Here is a 19,090-nt window from a genome sequence, read left to right as displayed (position 1 = left end):
ATATATGTTGGAAGGATTGTGTGTGGGGGGATAGTCTATGGTAGTAAGCCTTTCTCATTATGGGAACGTGCTGTATAGGACTATAGTCTGTTCACGGTTATACAGTCACTTCCTTTCAGTATATGGTTTGTGAAATTAAGGTTTACAAGGACCACTTGCTAATGGATCAAGCTCAATAAATGTGTAGTGCCATACATTCCTCTCCAAATAAAATGTTTTATCACCTAGGAAAGTATGAGGTCGGATTAAATGTCTATAGTTTGCACCAATTGCCCTGTAAAAAAAATAACCTTTCCTACAAGGGTAAAAACATACCAATGTGGGCATGTTTGCTGGGTAGTGTCTTGGTTAAAGTATGAAGGAGCTGAATGTAGTTGTATGAAAATTGTAGCTGTAGGTTAATGAGGTATTTAAATTGTTCAGTAAACCGTGGCAGTCAACGTGCAGTGCACATTAAAAAAAGTAGCTGATGTGGGTGAAAAAAACTACACATATAATATCGGGATATTATTTTTGGATCGTATCATTTTGACCATATCGCAATATTATTTTTGCGCTAGTTTGCTGTAACAAAACTCCAATATTTGTCCATCATAGCTTGTTTTCTATCTTCTTTTTAAATAGGGAGACCTTTTGTTTTTTCCATGGCTGATCATAACTATTTTTTTCTCATGTCTCTCTCATGTCCCTCTGAAGCAGATATATGGTGAGCAATATTTTTGGAACATTGCATCACAATAATATCACAGAGAATTGGCATACATATCGTGAGAATTGGCATACATATCGTATCGGCACTTAAACATCATGATAATATCGTATTGTGAGGTCTGTGTGTATTTCTATTAACCGTCTAGTCATCTATAACATGATGCGTTTAATAAGCAAATGAACATTTGAAAGACCAGATTATTTTTTTAATCAAAAGGTCAAGGCAAATGTTCTCGTTCAAATTGTAGACATTTCTATTGAAATCGTGGCCAGATGTAGTGTAGTGCACAGAAAACTTTGGGCAAAATTCTTTGTTTGATCTCGCTTGAAAAAGGCAACCAGTTCAGTGTGGATCCTAACTCCTGCAGGCTTGAATACTCAAGTATGCATGAGTTTCATAGACTATTCCTAGAATTTGTCCGATTTTAATGGAGCGCAGAATGAACAAGTGTGGCCTGGCTGTCAACTTACGTGGAGGCTTTTCAATGATTCTACACTAGTGCTGACAATGCAAAGAACACACTCAGTGGTTTATGCTAAGACCCAACAATAGAGCTCAGGCTTTGGATTTACCTCAGACTGTTCCTCAGCACGCGCCACATCTTCGTGGAGAAGATTTTGTGCTGTTTGGAGGCTGTGCTTCTGTGTGTGGGGCACTGTAAGGACAAGGAAACATAATTGATTCACAAGGAATGACAGTGACAGAGGGATCAGTTAATTACATAAAAGAGCTTACCAAAAAGAGTGACTTATGACTAGCTCAAGACTGAGGGTGGTTCAGTCAATGAGAAACCAGGAGAGATTAAATCATTTTAAGACACAAAGAACCTTAGGGTTGTAAAGGGAGATGGTGGGTGGACATTTTTTTGGCTCGGTGAGAGGGGCTAGGGAGCTGTAAACGTTGCCTGTGAGCAAACGCGTCCACACATCAGTGTCATCGGTGAAATTCGGGGGTCTCTATTTTTTTCATGGAACCTACAATTTTTCTGGGCCTAATAGTAAAGACATCATATAATCAGATTTTTTTATTACCTTTTTTATTTTGGCATGAACATAACGCCATCTTATTGAACAACAAATCACTTCAAAAAGTATGCTACTGATTTATAAAGATTTTCATAGAAGCTTTTAAATTAGTTATTAATAGCAGTGTTGTTTCTAATTAAATAATTTGTATCGTTATCTTTTAAAATTATAACTGGTTTAGTATGTATCCATTTGTCATTTTTTACCCCTTTTTCTCCCCAATTTCATGGTATCCAGTTGGTAGTTACAGCCTTGTCTCATCGCTGCAACTCTGGTATGGACTAGGGAGAGGCGAAGGTTGAGAGCCGTGCGTCCTCCGAAACACAACCCAACCAAGCCGCAATGCTTATTGACACAATGCCCACTTAACCCGGAAGGCAACCGCACCATTGTGTCAGAGGAAACACTGTACACCTGGCGACCGTGTCAGTGTGCACTGCGCCCAGCAAGCCGTAGGAGTCGCTAGTGCGCGATGGGACAAGGACATCCCTGCCGGCCAAACCCTCCCTTAACCCGGACAACGCTAGGCCAATTGTGCGCCGCCCCATGGGTCTCCCGGTCGCGGCCGGCTGCGACAGAGCCTGGACTCGAACCCAGAATCTCTAGTGGCACAGCTAGCACTGCGATGCAGTGCCTTAGACCACTGCACCACTCGAGAGTCGAGCATACTTAAATTCACACAGGACACCAGATAAGACAGGAGAATTACACCAGATATAACAGACTGACCCTAGCCCCCCAGCAAATAGACTACCGCAGCATAGATACTGTAGACTGAGACAGTGGTGGGTCGGGGGACACTGTGGCCCCGCCCGAAGATAAATTGAGCTCTGTAGGAGAAAGCCCTGCCTCCAGCTGTTTGCTTAGAAATTCTAAGGAAAATAAGGAGGCCTGCGTCTTGTGATCGTAGCATACGTGTAGGTATGTACAGCAGGACCAAATTGGAGAGATAGGTAGGAACAAGCCATGTAATGTTTTGTAGGTTAGCAGTAAAACCAGGTGTACAGTGTTTCCTCCGACACATTGGTGCGGCTGGCTTCCGGGTTAAGTGGGCTTTGTGTCAAGAAGCAGCTTGGTTGGTTTTTGTTTCAGAGGACGAACGGCTCTCGACCTTTGCCTCTCTCGAGTCCGTACGGGAGTTGCAATGATGAGACAAGACTGTAACTACCAATTGGATACCAGGAAATTGTGGAGAAAAAGGGGTAAAAGAAATTATAATCCTTTCTCCCTCCCCTCCCGGACTACATGGCCTGATGACTCCTGGCTGTCCCCAGTCCACCTTAGATCCTGGTTCCTCTCTAGGTTTCTTCCTAGTTTCCTGCCTTTCTAGGGAGTTATTCCTAGCCACCGCACCTCTACATCTGCATGGCTTGCTGTTTGGGGTTTTAGGCTGGGTTTCTGTATAGCATTTTGTGACGTCTGCTGATGTAAAAAAAAAAGGCTTTAGAAATACATTTGATTGATTGATTGATTGACTGGTGTTTATACCAGTTTTAGTTGAACGTGTCTCCACAAGCTGTTCCCTTTAACAAGCCAACAAGTCACTTCAGTCAAACAATGGTAATGTGTTTTAGCATGATAATGGTTTATTCTGAGCACCACAGGCAGTGGGTTCACACATAAAACAACAAACCATAGTGGACGTTCCAACAACAAGCCCATCAAAACTCTGCACCTACTCGCCCTGTTCATGTCTCTCCATTGTTTGAACATTTACATTTAAGTCATTTAGCAGACGCTCTTATCCAGAGCGACTTACAAATTGGACATGAATAATCCAAACCAACAGTAAAGCCTCTACTGGCAAGAGCTGTGTGAACATGTACCTTCATATACGTGAGAACCACGCATGCATGAAGGGAAAATGGTGAGGCGAGGCGTGCCACGCATGACCCTGTGCTCCAGTTGTTGGGGGTGTAATGGAAGGTGACAGACAGCCAAACAAACACACCAGGAGCAGCTGCATTTAATTCAGCAGGCCTAGAGGATAACTGGCTAAAACAATAGCATTACCAGGTCCTCCTCAGTCGGAATGGGGGAGGGGGGCAGAGCAACACCAACCTCAGACTAGCTAGCTTATGGGCGTCGGCAAATGGGGATCCTAATAAATCAAATCAAGCCTCTGGAAGCGGCATTTGGCACGCTGACACTCACAGCAGAGGATTGAGAATTTTGCTCCCCACTGTTTTCAGAAAAACAGATATGGTCAGTTAACTGCCCCTCTTATCTGAAGCAATAGTCTACTCACGAAAGCTACCCATCCCTGGGTGGGCTTGAACTACTAACCTTTCAGTTAAGAGCCAAACAAGATAGCCGTTTGCTCCAAGATACAGGAGCTATAGAAATGTGACACAGCCTGTAATACTGTATGAATGTAAGCCCTACTTGTTCCACATGTAGTTACATTACAGCCCTCTAAAATGGATAAAATAATTTTTTCCCTCATCAACCTACACACAATACCCCATAATGTCGAAGTGAAAACAGCTTATTTTTTTGTGCAAATGTATTACAAATATAGAACAGAAATACCTTATTTATATAAGTATTCAGACCCTTTGCTATGAGACTCTGTAACAATGGCGCCAGAGAAGAAGGCTGACGTTTTACGTGTCCCCAACCAATTGTGGATTTTTGTTTGTTTATTTGCTTTGTTTGTAGCTTATTTTTTAAACTTATTTTGTACATAATGTTGCCGCTACCGTCTCTTATGACCGAAAATAACTTCTGGACATCAGGACTGCGATTACTCACCACAGACTGGGAGAATCCTTTTTTTCCTTTAACGAGTCTGACGAGCCCATGCATCAGTGACCGTACGTACATTCCCCAACCAGAAGCCATGCGTTACAGGCAACATCCGCACTAAGCTAAAGGCAACAGCTGCCGCTTTCAAGGAGCAGGACTCTAACCCGGAAGCTTATAATAAATTCCGCTATGTCCTCCGAAGAACCATCAAACAGGCAAAGCGTCAATACACGACTAAGATCGAATTGTACTACACTGGCTCTGACGCTTGTCGGATGTGGCAGGGCTTGCAAAACATTACAGACGACAAAGGGAAGCACAGCCGAGAGCTGCCCAGTGACACGAGCCTACCAGACGGGCTAAACTACGTCTATGCTCGCTTCGAGGCAAATAACATTGAAACATGCATGAGAGCACCAGCTGTTCCAGAAGACTGTGTGATCACGCTCTCCGCAGCCGATGTGAGTAGGACCTTTAAGCAGGTCAACATTCACAAGGCCGCAGGGCCAGACAGATTAACAGGACGTGTACTGCGAGCATGTGCTGACCATCTGGCAAGTGTCTTCACTGACATTTTCAACCTCTCCCTGTCTGAGTCCGTAATACCAACATGTTTTAAGCGGACAACCATAGTGCCTGTGCCCAAGAACACTAAGGTAACCTGCCTAAATGACTGCCGACCCGTAGCACTCACGTCTGTAGCCATGAAGGGCTTTGAAAGGCTGGTCATGGCTCACATCAACACCATTATCCCAGAAACCCTAGACCCACTCCAATTTGCATACAGCTTCCTGCCATCCAGGACCTCTATACCAGGCGGTGTCAGAGGAAGGCCCTAAAAATGGTCGAAGGCTCCAACCACACTAGTCACTAACTGTTCTCTCTGCTACCGCACGGCAAGCGGTACTGGAGCGCCAAGTCTAGGTCCAAGAGACTTCAAAACAGCTTCTACCCCCAAGCCATAAGACTCCTGAAAATCTAATCAAATGGCTACCCAGACAATTTGCATTGCCCATCACCCCCACCCCCTCTAATACGCCGCTGCTACTCTTTGTTGTTATCATCTATGCATAGTCACTTTAAGAACTCTACCTACATGTACATATTACCTCAACTAACTGGTGCCCCAGCACATTGACTCTGTACCGGTACCCCACTGTATATAAACTCAGCAAAAAAAATAAACATCCCTTTTTCAGGACCCTGTCTTTCAAAGATAATTCGTAAAAATCCAAATAAGTTCACAGATCTTCATTGTAAAGGGTTTAAACACCGTTTCCCATGCTTGTTCAATGAACCATAAACAATTAATGAACATGCACCTGTAGATCGGTCGTTAAGATACTAACAGCTTACAGACGGTAGGCAATTAAGATCACAGTTATGAAAACCTAGGACACTAAAGAGGCCTTTCTACTGACTGAAAAACACCAAAAGAAAGACACCCAGGGTCCCTGCTCATCTGCGTGAACGTGCCTTAGGCATGCTGCAAGGAGGCATGAGGACTGAAGATGTGGCCAGGGCAATATATTACAATGTCCTTACTGTGAGATGCCTAAGACAGCGCTATAGGGAGACAGGACGGACAGCTGATCGTCCTCGCAGTGGCAGACCACGTGTAACAACACCTGCACAGGATCGGTACATCCGAACATCGCACCTGTTGGACAGGTACAGGATGGCAACAACAACTGCCCGAGTTACACCAGGAACGCATAATCCCTCCATCAGTACTGACTGTCTGCAATAGGCTGAGAGAGGCTGGACTGAGGGCTTGTAGGCTTGTTGTAAGACAGGTCCTCACCAGACATCACCGGCAACAACGTCACCTATGGGCACAAACCCAACGTCGCTGGACCAGACAGGACTGGCAAAAAGAGCTCTTCACTGATGAGTCACGGTTTTGTCTCATCAGGGGTGATGGTCGGATTTGCGTTTAACGTCAAAGAAATTAGCGTTACACCGAGGCCTGTACTCTGGAGCGGATCGATTTGGAGGTGGAGGGTCCGTCATGGTCTGGGGCGGTGTGTCACAACATCATAGGCCTGAGCTTGTTGTCATTGCAGACAATCTCAACCCTGTGCATTACAGGGAAGACATCCTCCTCCCTCATGTGGTACCTTACCTGCAGGCTTATCCTGACATGACCCTCCAGCATGACAATGCCAACCAGCCATACTGCTCGTTCTGTGCGTTATTTCCTGCAAGACAGGAATGTCATTGTTTTGCCATGGCCAGCGAAGAGCCCAGATCTCAATACCATTGAGCACGTCTGGGACCTGTTGGATCGGAGGGTGAGGGCTAGGGCCATTCCCCCCAGAAATGTCTGGGAACTTGCAGGTGCCTTGGTGGAAGAGTGGGGTGACATCCCACAGCAAGAACTGGCAAATCTGGTGCAGTCCATGAGGAGGAGATACACTGCAGTACTTAATGCAGCTGGTGGCCACACCAGATACTGACTGTTACTTTTGATTTTGCCTCCCCCCCTTTGTTCAGGGACACATATTTCAATTTCTGTTAGTGACATGTCTGTGGAACTTGTTCAGTTTATGTCTCAGTTGTTGAATCTTGTTATGTTCATATAAATATTTACACATGTTAAGTCTTTTTTACTGAGTTTAGTCTCGCTATTGTTATTTTACTGCTGCTCTTTAATTACTTGTTACTTTTATTTCTTATTCTTATCCGTATTTTTTTAACTGCTATGTTGGTTAGGGGCTTGTAAGTAAGCATTTCACTGTAGGGTCTACACCTGTTGTATTCGGCACATGTGACTAATAAAATGTGATTTGATTTGATTTGACTCGAAATTGAGCTCAGGTGCATTCTATTTCCATTGACCATCCTTGAGATGTTTCTACAACTTGATTGGAGTCCACCTGTGGTAAATTCTATTGATTGGACATGATTTGGGAAGGCATACACCTGTCTATATAAGAATGAATTGTCGAATTAATTGTCCGTAGAGCTCAGAGACAGGATTGTGTCGAGGCACAGATCTGGGGAAGGGTACCAAAACATTTCTGCAGCATTGAAGGTTCCCAAGAACACAGTGGCCTCCATCATTCTTAAATGGAAGAAGTTTGGAACCGCCAAGCTCTTCCAAGAGCTGGCTGCCCAGCCAAACTGAGCAATCGGGGGAGAAGGGCCTCGGTCAGGGAGGTGACCAAGAACGCGATGGTTACTCTGAAAGACTTCCAGAGTTTGTGTGTGGAGATTGGAGAACCTTCCAGAAGGACAACCATCTCTGCAGCACTCCATCAATCAGGCCTTGATGGTAGTGGCCAGATGGAAGCCACTCCTCAGTAAAAGGCACATGACAGCCCGTTTGGAGATTGCAAATAGGCACCTAAAGGATTCTCAGACCAGGAGAAACAAGATTCTCTGGTCTGATGAAACCAATATTGAACTCTTTGGCCTGAATGCCAAGTGTCACGTCTGGAGGAAACCTGGCATCATCCCTATGATCAAGCATGGTGGTGGCAGCATCATGCTGTGGGGATGTTTTTCAGTGGCAGGGACTGGGAGACTAGTCAGGATCAAGGTAAAGATGAACCAAGCAAAGTACATAGAGATCCTTGATGAAAACCTGCTCCAGAGCGCTCAGGACCTCAGAATGGGGTGGAGGTTCACCTTCCAACAGGGCAACGACCCTAAGCACACAACCAATACAACGCAGAAACGGCTTCGGTACAAGTCTCTGAATGTCTTTGAGTGGCCCAGCCAGAGCCCAGACTCGAACCCGATCGAACATCTCTGGAGAGACCTGAAAAAAGCTGTGCAGTGACGCTCCCCATCCAACCTGACAGAGCTTGAGGATCTGCAGAGAAGAATGGGAGAAACTGCCCAAATACAGATATGCCAAGACTTTAGCATCATACCTAATAAGACTCAAGGCTGTAATCACTGCCAAAGGTGCTTCAGCAAAGTACTGAGTAAATGGTATGAATACTTGATAAATGTGATTTATTTATTTATTTTAACAGTTTTTGCTTTGTCATTATGGGCTATTGTATGTAGATTGATGTGGGGTATAAACTATTTAATCCGTTTTAGAATAAGGCTGTAATGTAACAAAATGTGGAACAAGTCAATGGGTCTGAATACTTTCCCGAATGCACTGTAGCTGTATGTCAACATTAGGATGCTAATGATGTGATAATAGCCAGTTCACCAATGACAACAAGGCATGTTGAATGAATGGTAGCAAGCTCAAATAGTTGTAGTACAGTTGTTTCATACTCCAAATACAGTAGGCTAGACTACTACATTGCATCCAGTAATTTAATTATTCAGAAGTTTACATGTGGATGTAGCAACTACAGATTGCCCCATTAAGTCTATCAAAAGTGTGTGAGTTTGAGAATGTGTCCATTAGGCCTATGGTTGTATTTTTTTATCAGCATGAAAGATTGAGCAATAAAAGCCCATAGGCTTGGATCCGCACACTGTCCACTGGTTTCAAAAACAATGATTGATAGGCAGGTTAAACTTCTTGAATTCGACCATTATTGGGTTCAAATACACATTTAGATTTGTGAACAGCCATCCACAACAACCAAAATCCCTAAGGCGCAAATAGCTTAATGAGAGAGCAGCAGTGTGATTCACATCAATGCGCTATGTAGATATCAATAATAAGTGATATCAGTATCGCCGTGCACTACAACACTGCTGTCAGCCTTACCTCCAAGCGTTTATTCAAGTTGGATAATCTTTGGATGCCGACAGCTGTCGCACCATTGGAAGACAGCTTGGACTGTAGCCTACAAAAGCCTATTCCTGCTCTTTTCCCGTGATCCATCAAACCCATTTGGTGTGTCATTATAGTGGTCTCTGACTTGTGGTCAGACTCATTCAGGTGGAACAAACTTAAACTTGCGTCTTTTTTCAGTGCTGATTTGAATGTCATTGAGAAAACAGAGAAGTGTCAAAGATATTTTTCCACAAACATCCTTTCTGAATTTAAAAGTAATCCTTGAAGTAACCATCTAGTTTTTCAAAAGTATATGTAATCTGACTACAAAATTGTTGCTGGTAACGTAACAGATTACATAAACCATTTTTTGTAATCCGTTACTCCCCAACCCTGGCCGCCGCACTGAAGTGGTAGATCTGGTGACGGATTTTATTGACAAAACACCACAGTAGAAACAAGCCCATGTTAATCTGTATATGAACTGGTTATTAATAAGACATTTGAAAAAGAGAATGCAGTATACTGAACATTTTGTGAAATCCTTTGATAACTACAGCGTCCTTACAACTCTTTCAGTAAAGCATACAGTATAAAGGTCTCCAAGCAAGCCAACAGAAAGAAGACCAATTTCATGATTGAACTGCAGCTGACATTGTCTCATCAATGGCTATTAGATATCATTTCTGCTGACTGGTATGCCTGAAGCACCGCAGCTAGACACCAATATAAGGCCATGTGTCCAAAGGAATCTCATATTTTCCAATGGTAATGTACTGCACCTATCAGCTCATACTGATGCCAGGCAAATAAGTCATGGTATCACAGATGGGACCTCGCAGGGCTTGGAATATTTGAATGTTCAGAATCAGCCAGTGGGTCAGCAGTAAATTATAACCCTGCAGGACCCTGGCCCAGTTTAGATGCCTACATAGCCCAACATGTCTTCTCTCTCAAATTAGGTCAGGATGAAAAAGACAAAGCACGCATGCTCCGAGGCCACTTCATACAGCGAAATGAAAGCCCCCTCACACACACACACACACACACACACACACACACACACACACACACACACACACACACACACACACTCTTCCTGTCAATAACAGTGGGTGTTATTTGGTCTGTGGAGATAAATACTGCTGACTGGTGCTGCTCCGCTTGACTGGGGATGATAAAATGAGCTTGATGGGCTTCACACAAAGAGACGCATGTTTCCTGAATGTGTCACCCTGTCTCCTCAAAGCTTTTATAACACAATACACTGTGCTGACATCATCTATGCCTCCCTATGACAAGTTTGGAAGAGACTTCCCAAAAATATTTTAGGATGTAGATGAGGCAGAGAAAATGCACACCAGCATCTTGTGTAATGTCATTTGTACAGAATGGTTTCTCAGATCAAAAGAGACAGTGTGCGAGCAGAGGAGGTTAGAGCATAGTGCTTGCTCTCCAGACTGACGCTGAGGGTGTAGCAACTCTGTGGCTTCATCTTTACTTTACCACAGTCTGACAACAGCAATACAGTTAGCAGCCAGTGCCTTCAGCAGCTAACGGTATAGCTGTTTCTCCACAGCAGCTAAGAATAACATAAAAAGCATTCTTTAGACAAATCCAGCAAGATAGATTACACCTTCGGGCTAGTTGAAAGGTGGAGGATTTTGTTTCTAGATAACGTCCTACAGTGTGTGCTTTAACAGCTCACCACTATATCACATTTGTTGGGACTTTTATTTTCTCCTTACAGTTCCTCCAAAAATATGAGATATTGAGCAAATTATTTCATAAGCTCTATTTCGCAATCTCTTTATGACAATTAAGGCCTACATACTGTGTGAGGTAATGGAGGCCGCTCACACACGTGCGCGTGTGTGTGTGTGTGTGTGTTTATCACCCTTTACCTTAATGTATGCTGATAGTCTTTTCGCTTCTTGGGCTGTGCTTTCCAGGAGTCTATATAACATGCAGTGGTGCCGTTTAAGATGAGGGAGGATGATTACAGAATATTGGATGACTGTCATTCATATTCCATTCACCCAGCTCAATGTAACATCGATAGGTTCAGTCTACTACATGATACTTGACTTTTCCAGGTATCCATCATGAGGTTGCTACAATCTAGCCTATGAATTAAAGTTTAAAACGTAGGTCCACAGGTTTAAAGAATTTTGAGTAATCAAGGTGACAGACAGTGACACATTCAATACAGCCTTGCACACTCATACCTGCATCTAGCTGATCTAGGGTGTAATCATTAGTCCAACAGTTGCAAATGAGAGTTTCTATTGGACAAATTCAGGTATGTTTATCGCCGTTTCATTCCTTTTGCTTCCGTTTAAGATACGTTTTCAACAGAATCGGCGAAATGAATACACCCCTGATCACAAGCAAACAGTTCACTTTCATAGCAGCCACATAAAGACAGCATGATCACTTTGCTCGTTGTATATATAATTTATTATCGCAACTATTCATGCCTTCTCCTTCTCTCACCTTCTCCCTTTGCTTGTGGACTTTAGTGCACAACACATCAGCTGTCTGTGACCAGGCGAAAAAACCTCTCTGTTTGAGTCGGGTGTTTGACTAGGCTAAACTAGCTATCTGCATTTGCTAACTAAGTGAAAGTTTAAAAAAATAGAACCAAAAATAGCTTTCTCTCTCTCTCGCTTTTCCTTAATTTTGGAATAAATTAATTTCTTCAAAACTGTTCAACTATTGTCTTTCTCTCTCTTTGAGTCAACTACTCACCACATGTGATGCACTGCAGTGCTAATTGTAGCTTATGCATTCAGTACTAGATACATTTTCTGATCCTTTGATTGGGTGGACAACATGTCAGTTCATGCTGCAAGAGCTCTGATAGGTTGGATTTCTTTGATCGATCTCTGTCGAGATGATCGATCTTTGTCGAGGTGATTGATCTTTGTCGAGGGAGGAGCTGATTTTTACATATTGTGTATATTTATTTATTTTTAACACATTTCTGTTTGTTGGCAATGCCAATTCTCGAAAAACTTACATTCATGTTTGCTAGCTGGACAGGAAAACGCCGCTGAGTACTAAACCGTAAACCAGATAACGCGTGTACTATCCATGGTACTATCTCTGTTGATCTCGTCTGCCAATCACGTTATCTGTATCTAAGGTAGTAGACAGCTGGTGACATTTCGAGACAGATCTTCGTCCGACAAACTGCTATCAGGTAAAGTATTTTTTATTGATTTGTAATCTAACTATTTAGTTATAGAAACGTGATACCATCAATTCAAGCTGTAAAGTGACTCCCAACTTAGACCACAGCAACTTTAGTAATGTAATGTAGCTAGCTTGCTGTGTTCTAAGTTAGATACAGATAACGTGATTGACAATATCGCAATATTATCTTTGCACTAGGTGGTGGTACCTGCACCAAAACTCCAGTATTGGGGAGCTAGCACTTTTATTTACATTACTGATCAAAACTTGTTATCTCATGGCTCTCTTGTCGAATCGCAATAAAATCACAGTATCGAATCACAATACCTATAGAATCATGAGAATCGCAATACATATCGTGGCAATTCCCAGCCCTACCAGCTAGCATGTCATTCCGTGAACAAGGACTAGCTATCAGTTTATTCCAAGTAATAATTTAAAAATCTATAGGACAAGTAGTGTAAATCTAATACAGTCATCAAGGCAGGACCCACTCATTTCATTCTGACAAATAAGAAATGCCACATTATCCTTGTCAATAGTAGGATGATTGCAGAGCACCCTGACTCAGAATGTCAGGATGTTCATTTTCAAGCTCACAAACTACATTCCTTTGCTGTGATCAGGCTTCAGCGATATACCATGTATACCATATATTGGGTATTTGGAAATAGCCACAAGATGGTTTTTCAATACCGCCAATACCGTTAACTATTCCTTTGAAGTTTTTAAATACGTTTTTATATTTGTAGCTAGATTTTAAGTAGATAGGAGATAAAGCAGATCACGTTCTTCATTTAAACTGTCACATTATTTTACATTATGAAACTTACCATAGTTCCCCCGAACTGTTGAGCCAGACACGTGTTTGTTTGTAAATAGCACAACAGGAGAAAGCGGGAGCAGGTGAGTCCAGCTGTGTATTGACGGGTCACATTTTATATGGCACGTCAACACTGTTTTTTTGCTTCAACAGAGTGATCAGGGAGTGCAATTATATTTTTCCTTTACAGTATATATATTAGTGCAACAAATTCGGCAGAAAATAGCTACATTTTCATCAGATGACAAAAGAAGTGCAAAGCTATTTAGCTGGAAGCCACACAAGTAAACAAGCTTACAAAAAAAGCAAGGTATTTTTTGCAAAAACAATGCATGGCCATAATATTTGCAAAGTTTATCATAAAAGAATGTAGCCAGCTACATTTCCTAATGTTTTGCTTAATAAAAAGCATTTTAGATCTGCATTTAAGCAAGATAATTATTGTGCCTTGTATCTTTTTTCTCTGCGTGAAAAATGCTGAATTTGCCATTAACCTGACTCCTAAGTTTAACTTGCTAGTTATCTAAGTAAGTGGTTGAATTAATAAGCAGATGGGGCATGATATAGTGTTAGCTTTCTGCCATGTTTGAGAAATCTGTACAGCTGCCAATGCTATCTTGATTTTCTTGCATTTTTTTCTCCTTTCCATTCTCGGCCCATCTGTCCCCCCCCCCTCTTTTCCGAGCAGAGCAGGCAGGCCTGTTGCTCTAGCGACTCCAGACCCCACACAGACACAGCGTGTACATATGCTGAACCAGAGCCATTACTGTTCTTCCATCAGACAAGCATGCGGCAAAACATTGTTAATTTGCACAATGTCTCTTGTTCACATTCATTTGTAAATGTCCAAACTCACCAAAAATGACATTCGGTAGCTCCTTCCAATATACAGTACCAGTCAAAAGTTTGGACACACCTCCTCATTCAAGGGGTTTTATTTATTTTTACTATTTCCTACATTGTAGAATAATGGTGAAGACATCAAAACAATGAAATAACACATATGGAATCATGTAGTAACCAAAAAAAGTGTTAAACAAATCAAAATATATTTTATATTTGAGACTATTCAAAGTAGCCACCCTTTGCCTTGACGACAGCTTTGCACACTCTTGGCATTCTCTCAACCAGCTTCATGAGGTAGTTACCTGGAATGCATTTCAATTAACAGGTGTGCCTTGTTAAAATTTGATGTGGAATTTCTTTCCTTCTTAAGTCAATCAGGAACATAAATGCTTCACAGAGTTCAAGTAACAGACACATCTCAACATCAACTGTTCAGAGGAGACTGTGTGAATCAGGCCTTCATGGTCGAATTGCTTGGGCCAAGAAACATAAGCAATGGACATTAGACCAGTGGAAATCTGTCCTTTGGTCTGATGAGTCCAAATTTGAGAATTTTGGCTCCAACCGCTGTGTCTTTGTGAGACGCAGAGTAAGTGAACGGATTATGTGTGGTTCCCACCGTGAAGCATGGAGGAGGAAGTGTGATGGTGTGGGGGTGCTTTGCTGGTGACACTGTCTGTGATTTATTTAGAATTCAAGGCACACTTAACCAGCATGGCTACCACAGCATTCTGCAGCGATCTGCCATCACATCTGGTTTGCTCTTAGTCTGGATACCGCCCAACCCTAGCTGTGATTTATTTGTTTAATTCTTGTCTCTCACTTTTGTCTCACATGATCTACTCAGCTCTCCTGTGTGAGTGAAGCAGAAATGAAAGAGAAAACTTTACCGATTTCAATTCGATTGTTGACGATGCATTGATCTTTCTATCGATTTATGACATTCTGGTAAGCAAGGCTTTAAGTAGTATTCTAGATAAAATCAAGTAATGACAAAAGAGAAGCTGCATGTATGTAATTATAGTGTCACACCCTGATCTGTTTCACATGTCTTGTGATTGTCTCCACCTCCTTCCAGGTGTCGCTTATTTCCCTGGTGTTTATATCCCTGTGTGTCCTGTCTCTCTGTGCAAGTTCGTCTTGTATGCCTTTCAAGTCAACCAGCTTTTTTCCCCGTACTCCTGCTTCTATTCTCTTTTGCTAGTCCTCACAGTTTTTGACCCTTGCCTGTTTTCTGGACTCCGTACCCGCCTGCCTGACCATTCTTCCTGCCACTCTGTACCTCCTGGACTCCTGAACTGGTTTTGACCTTTTGCCTGTCCACGACCATTCTCTTGCCTACCCCTTTCGGATTGTTTAATAAATATCAAGACTCAAACCATCTGCATCTGGGTCTCGCCTTGTGCCCTTATATATAGACAAGTTGACTAACAAATAGCTTACCAAATGTCAAAAAATATAAGCATAAAAATAGCTACACATAGCTACACAAATAGCTATACATGTGCACGCAACACTTTTCCGAATTTAATTTTTATTTTATTTTAAACAAGTATTTTTTTTCATTTCACCTCACCAATTGTGACTATTTTGTGTATGTCCATTACATGAAATAAAAATAAAAATAAATTTAAATTATAGGTTGTAATGCAACAAAATAGGAAAAATGAAAGGGGGATGAATACTTTTGCAAGGCACTGTATACTTTGTCATGATGATATAAATGGATGGATGTGTTCTAGATGGGTATGCACATACCATCTATTGGCAGATTTGGTGATCTAGAGTGCAGGCAATTGTTTTAAAAGCGTTATGAAATGTTATAGTGTGTTATCCCCTATCTACTATTACGAGAACCATGTAGCTATGATGTGCTCGTACACAATTTCCTGATTTCGCAGACGGACCACATAGAATTTAAATCATGGAGGAAACAATTATTTTACCCACTGATAGAACATAGGCTTCCACCAAATTGACAGGAGTTTCATGATTTTTATTTCTGGGGTTGGATTATCCCTTCAATGTCTTCCATCTCTAAGCAAGCTGCAGTACTCAATAGGTCTTCACCTTGAGCCAAAACACAGTCTAACAGTTAGACTCTAACCCTCTGCGATTGCTTGCCTCAGGAATTCTTCCTTTTTTTTCACAATTTCCCCCCGTCTTTTCCCCGTCGTCAGGCCAAATGAGAATCAGATGTTTTGTGGAGGAAGGAAGGACTCCCACCCATCCTGCTTTGCTGGTGCAGCTGGGGTGTTGGTACAGTGTGTTTGTGTGTGTGTGTGTGTGTGTGTGTGTGTGTGTGTGTGTGTGTGTGTGTGTGTGTGTGTGTGTGTGTGTGTGTGTGTGTGTGTGTGTGTGTGTGTGTGTGTGTGTGTGTGTGTGTGTGTGTGTGTGTGGTGGCAGGAAGGCGAACATTCCACCCTCCTTCCATCATTGGACAGCTGCTAAGACTGTAGAAAGGGAGAAAAGGGGAGAAACGACGGGCTACAAAACATGCTGGTTGTACACAAGGATCAGTTTAAATCTGCTGGTTTTGAGATTTCCTATCTGTACATAATATGGATAAGTTTGTCTAAACATCAAAATAGTTAACTGATTTAAACACGTGGAGCTGAACAGCACCTGCTTCAGCCCGACTCATGAAGAGTAACATTTTTCTGAGTTTCACCCATGAGGCTCAGGATTCAGGAAGAGGTGTTTAAAGCTTCCTCTACTGAGCGGCTGCTGCTCTGCTAAAGCTAAGAGTTCTCACATACCCTACTGGTGCAGCTCTACTATTGTTCTGTCAACAGCATGACTCTGCTAAGCAAAGACAAGGCCCCTTTCCACCTCCCAAAATCCCCTGACAACTGTTCAGTTTCCTGCTGGCATTGATGCGCCCAATATTTACCATGACCATTAGCTGGTGAGCATGCACACAGTTACAGCAGAGAAAACCGAGCCTGAGTAGTGGGCCACCTGCCTTCAGAGGCTTTTGGAAACCGTTCTCTACAGTCATGTGAAACTTTCCCTTGTATTTGAACTACCTGATAGCAGCAGGCAAAAGGCCTGACAAATAGATTTGCTGCACCACTTGGCAGTAGTGTAAAGTACTTAAGTAGGTTTTGGGGTATCTGCACTTTTTCTTTACTATTTATATTTTTGACAACTTTTACTTTTACTCCACTACATTCCTAAAGAAAATAATGTACTTTTTACTCCTTACATTTTTCCTGACACCCAAAAGTACTCGTTACATTTTGAATGCTTAGCAGGACAGGAATTGTCTAATTCACACACTTATCAAGAGAACATCCCTGGTCATCCCTACTGCCTCTGATCTGGCAGACTCACTAAACACAAATACTTTGTGAATTTTGTGTGTTGAACTGTGCCCCTGGCTATCTGTACATTTTTAAAAAACTAGAAAATCGCGTTGTCTGGTTTGTAATGAGGGCCACTGCGGACTAAACCATGCAATTACTCAGCCCGATGAGGTTAGAGTGATTGCTCTTCTTTGGGTGCTGAGGTTCCTGCCGTTCCCTTTGGCCTCGTGGGTAGCTAAACAAGATGCATGAACAGTACCATATCTATGAAAAATGATTTTATACTGTATTCTGTTTATATTTTTGTCTGATTGAATAACATATTCTTTGGTTCAGCGAGCCAAAGATGACTCTGAGATGTGTAAGTCTGTCTGACTGTGAGAAAACAGTCAGTTTCTTACACAGCCAAGAAGAAAACATTCTCATCGACGGGGCTGTAGTGGAGCAGTTTGAGAACTTCAAGTTCCTTGGTGTACACATCACCAACAAACTAACATGGTCCAAGCACACCAAGACAGTCGTGAAGAGGGCACGACAAAACCTATTCCCCCTCAGGAGACTGAAAAGATTTGTCATGGGTCCTCAGATCCTCAAAAGGTTCTACAGCTGCACCATCGAGAGCATCCTGACTGGTTGCATCACTGCCTGGCATAGCTGCTCGGCCTCCGACCGCAAGGCACTACAGAGGGTAGTGCGTATGGCTCAGTACATCACTGGGGCCAAGCTTCCTGCCATCCAGGACCTCTACACCAAGCGGTGTCAGAGGAAGGCCCTAAAAATTGTCAAAAACTCCAGTCACACTAGTCGTAGACTGTTCTCTCTGCTACCTCACGGCAAGCGGTACCGGAGTGCCAAGTCTAGGTCCAAGAGGCTTCTAAACAGGTTCTACCCCAAAGTCATAAGACTCCTGAACATCTAATCAAATGGCTTCCCAGACTATTTGCATTGCACCCCCCCAACCCCTTTACACCGCTGCTACTCTCTGTTGTTATCATCTATGCATAGTCACTTTAATAACTCTCCCTACATGTATATATTACCTCAACTAACCGGTGCCCCCACACATTGACTCTGTACCGGTACCCCCCTGTGTATAGTCTCACTATTGTTATTTTACTGCTGCTGTTTAATTACTTGTTACTTTTATTGCTTATTCTTACTCATATTTTTTTTAAACTGTATTATTGGTTAAGTAAGTAAGCATTTCACTGTAAGGTGCTGTTGTACTCGGCGCATGTGACTAATAAAATTAGATTTTAACAGGGAGGAACACAATAATATTTCATCATTTTGGCCAAATGGAATATAAAAAAACAGCTTCCTTAGTAGAGGAGCGACCCCGTTCACTGTTCGAGAAGTGAAACAGGCTCATGTGGAGCAGGACTTCTATTTCATACCTGCTCCAGTGGTTATTCTTGGCTAGTGTTGAAAGTGGGGTGAAACAGCCAGGTGGGAACCCCTTAGCCTGAGCTCACCTATGGGGATACGATAGCTCTGTTACACCCCCACCTCTGGCTCCAACCCTCACACCCATGAGGGGGACGGGATGGGAGAGGGGTGGACCATGGTTTGGATCCCAACAATGCCAGCAGATTTCACCCAGCCAACCAGTCATATGGGATAACAATCCACACAAGAGTTTGTGACACTGTTCATCGCTGCCTCATAAATTAAACACAGTGGACATTAGGGTGTGTTGTTATGGAACCTTGTTGCTCTGGGATGTGTTTCCAC

The 19,090-nt window shown here is 42.6% G+C and overlaps 1 protein-coding gene across 1 annotated transcript in view; it reads right to left on the bottom strand.

Moving 5' to 3' along the window:
• The window catches only part of LOC120044344 (vacuolar protein sorting-associated protein 37D-like), a 42,410-nt gene that overhangs the window by 2,567 nt on the left and 20,753 nt on the right, over window positions 1-19,090 (bottom strand). Inside the window, exon 3 of the mRNA XM_038988961.1 lies at window positions 1,285-1,367. Coding sequence (XP_038844889.1) covers window positions 1,285-1,367 — 83 coding nt within the window. The remainder of the gene's footprint in view (window positions 1-1,284; window positions 1,368-19,090) is intronic.

The sequence above is a fragment of the Salvelinus namaycush genome, chromosome 3 (genome assembly GCF_016432855.1).
Source record: "Salvelinus namaycush isolate Seneca chromosome 3, SaNama_1.0, whole genome shotgun sequence".
Lineage (NCBI taxonomy): Eukaryota > Metazoa > Chordata > Actinopteri > Salmoniformes > Salmonidae > Salvelinus > Salvelinus namaycush.
This window is presented reverse-complemented; position numbering and strand designations above follow the sequence as displayed.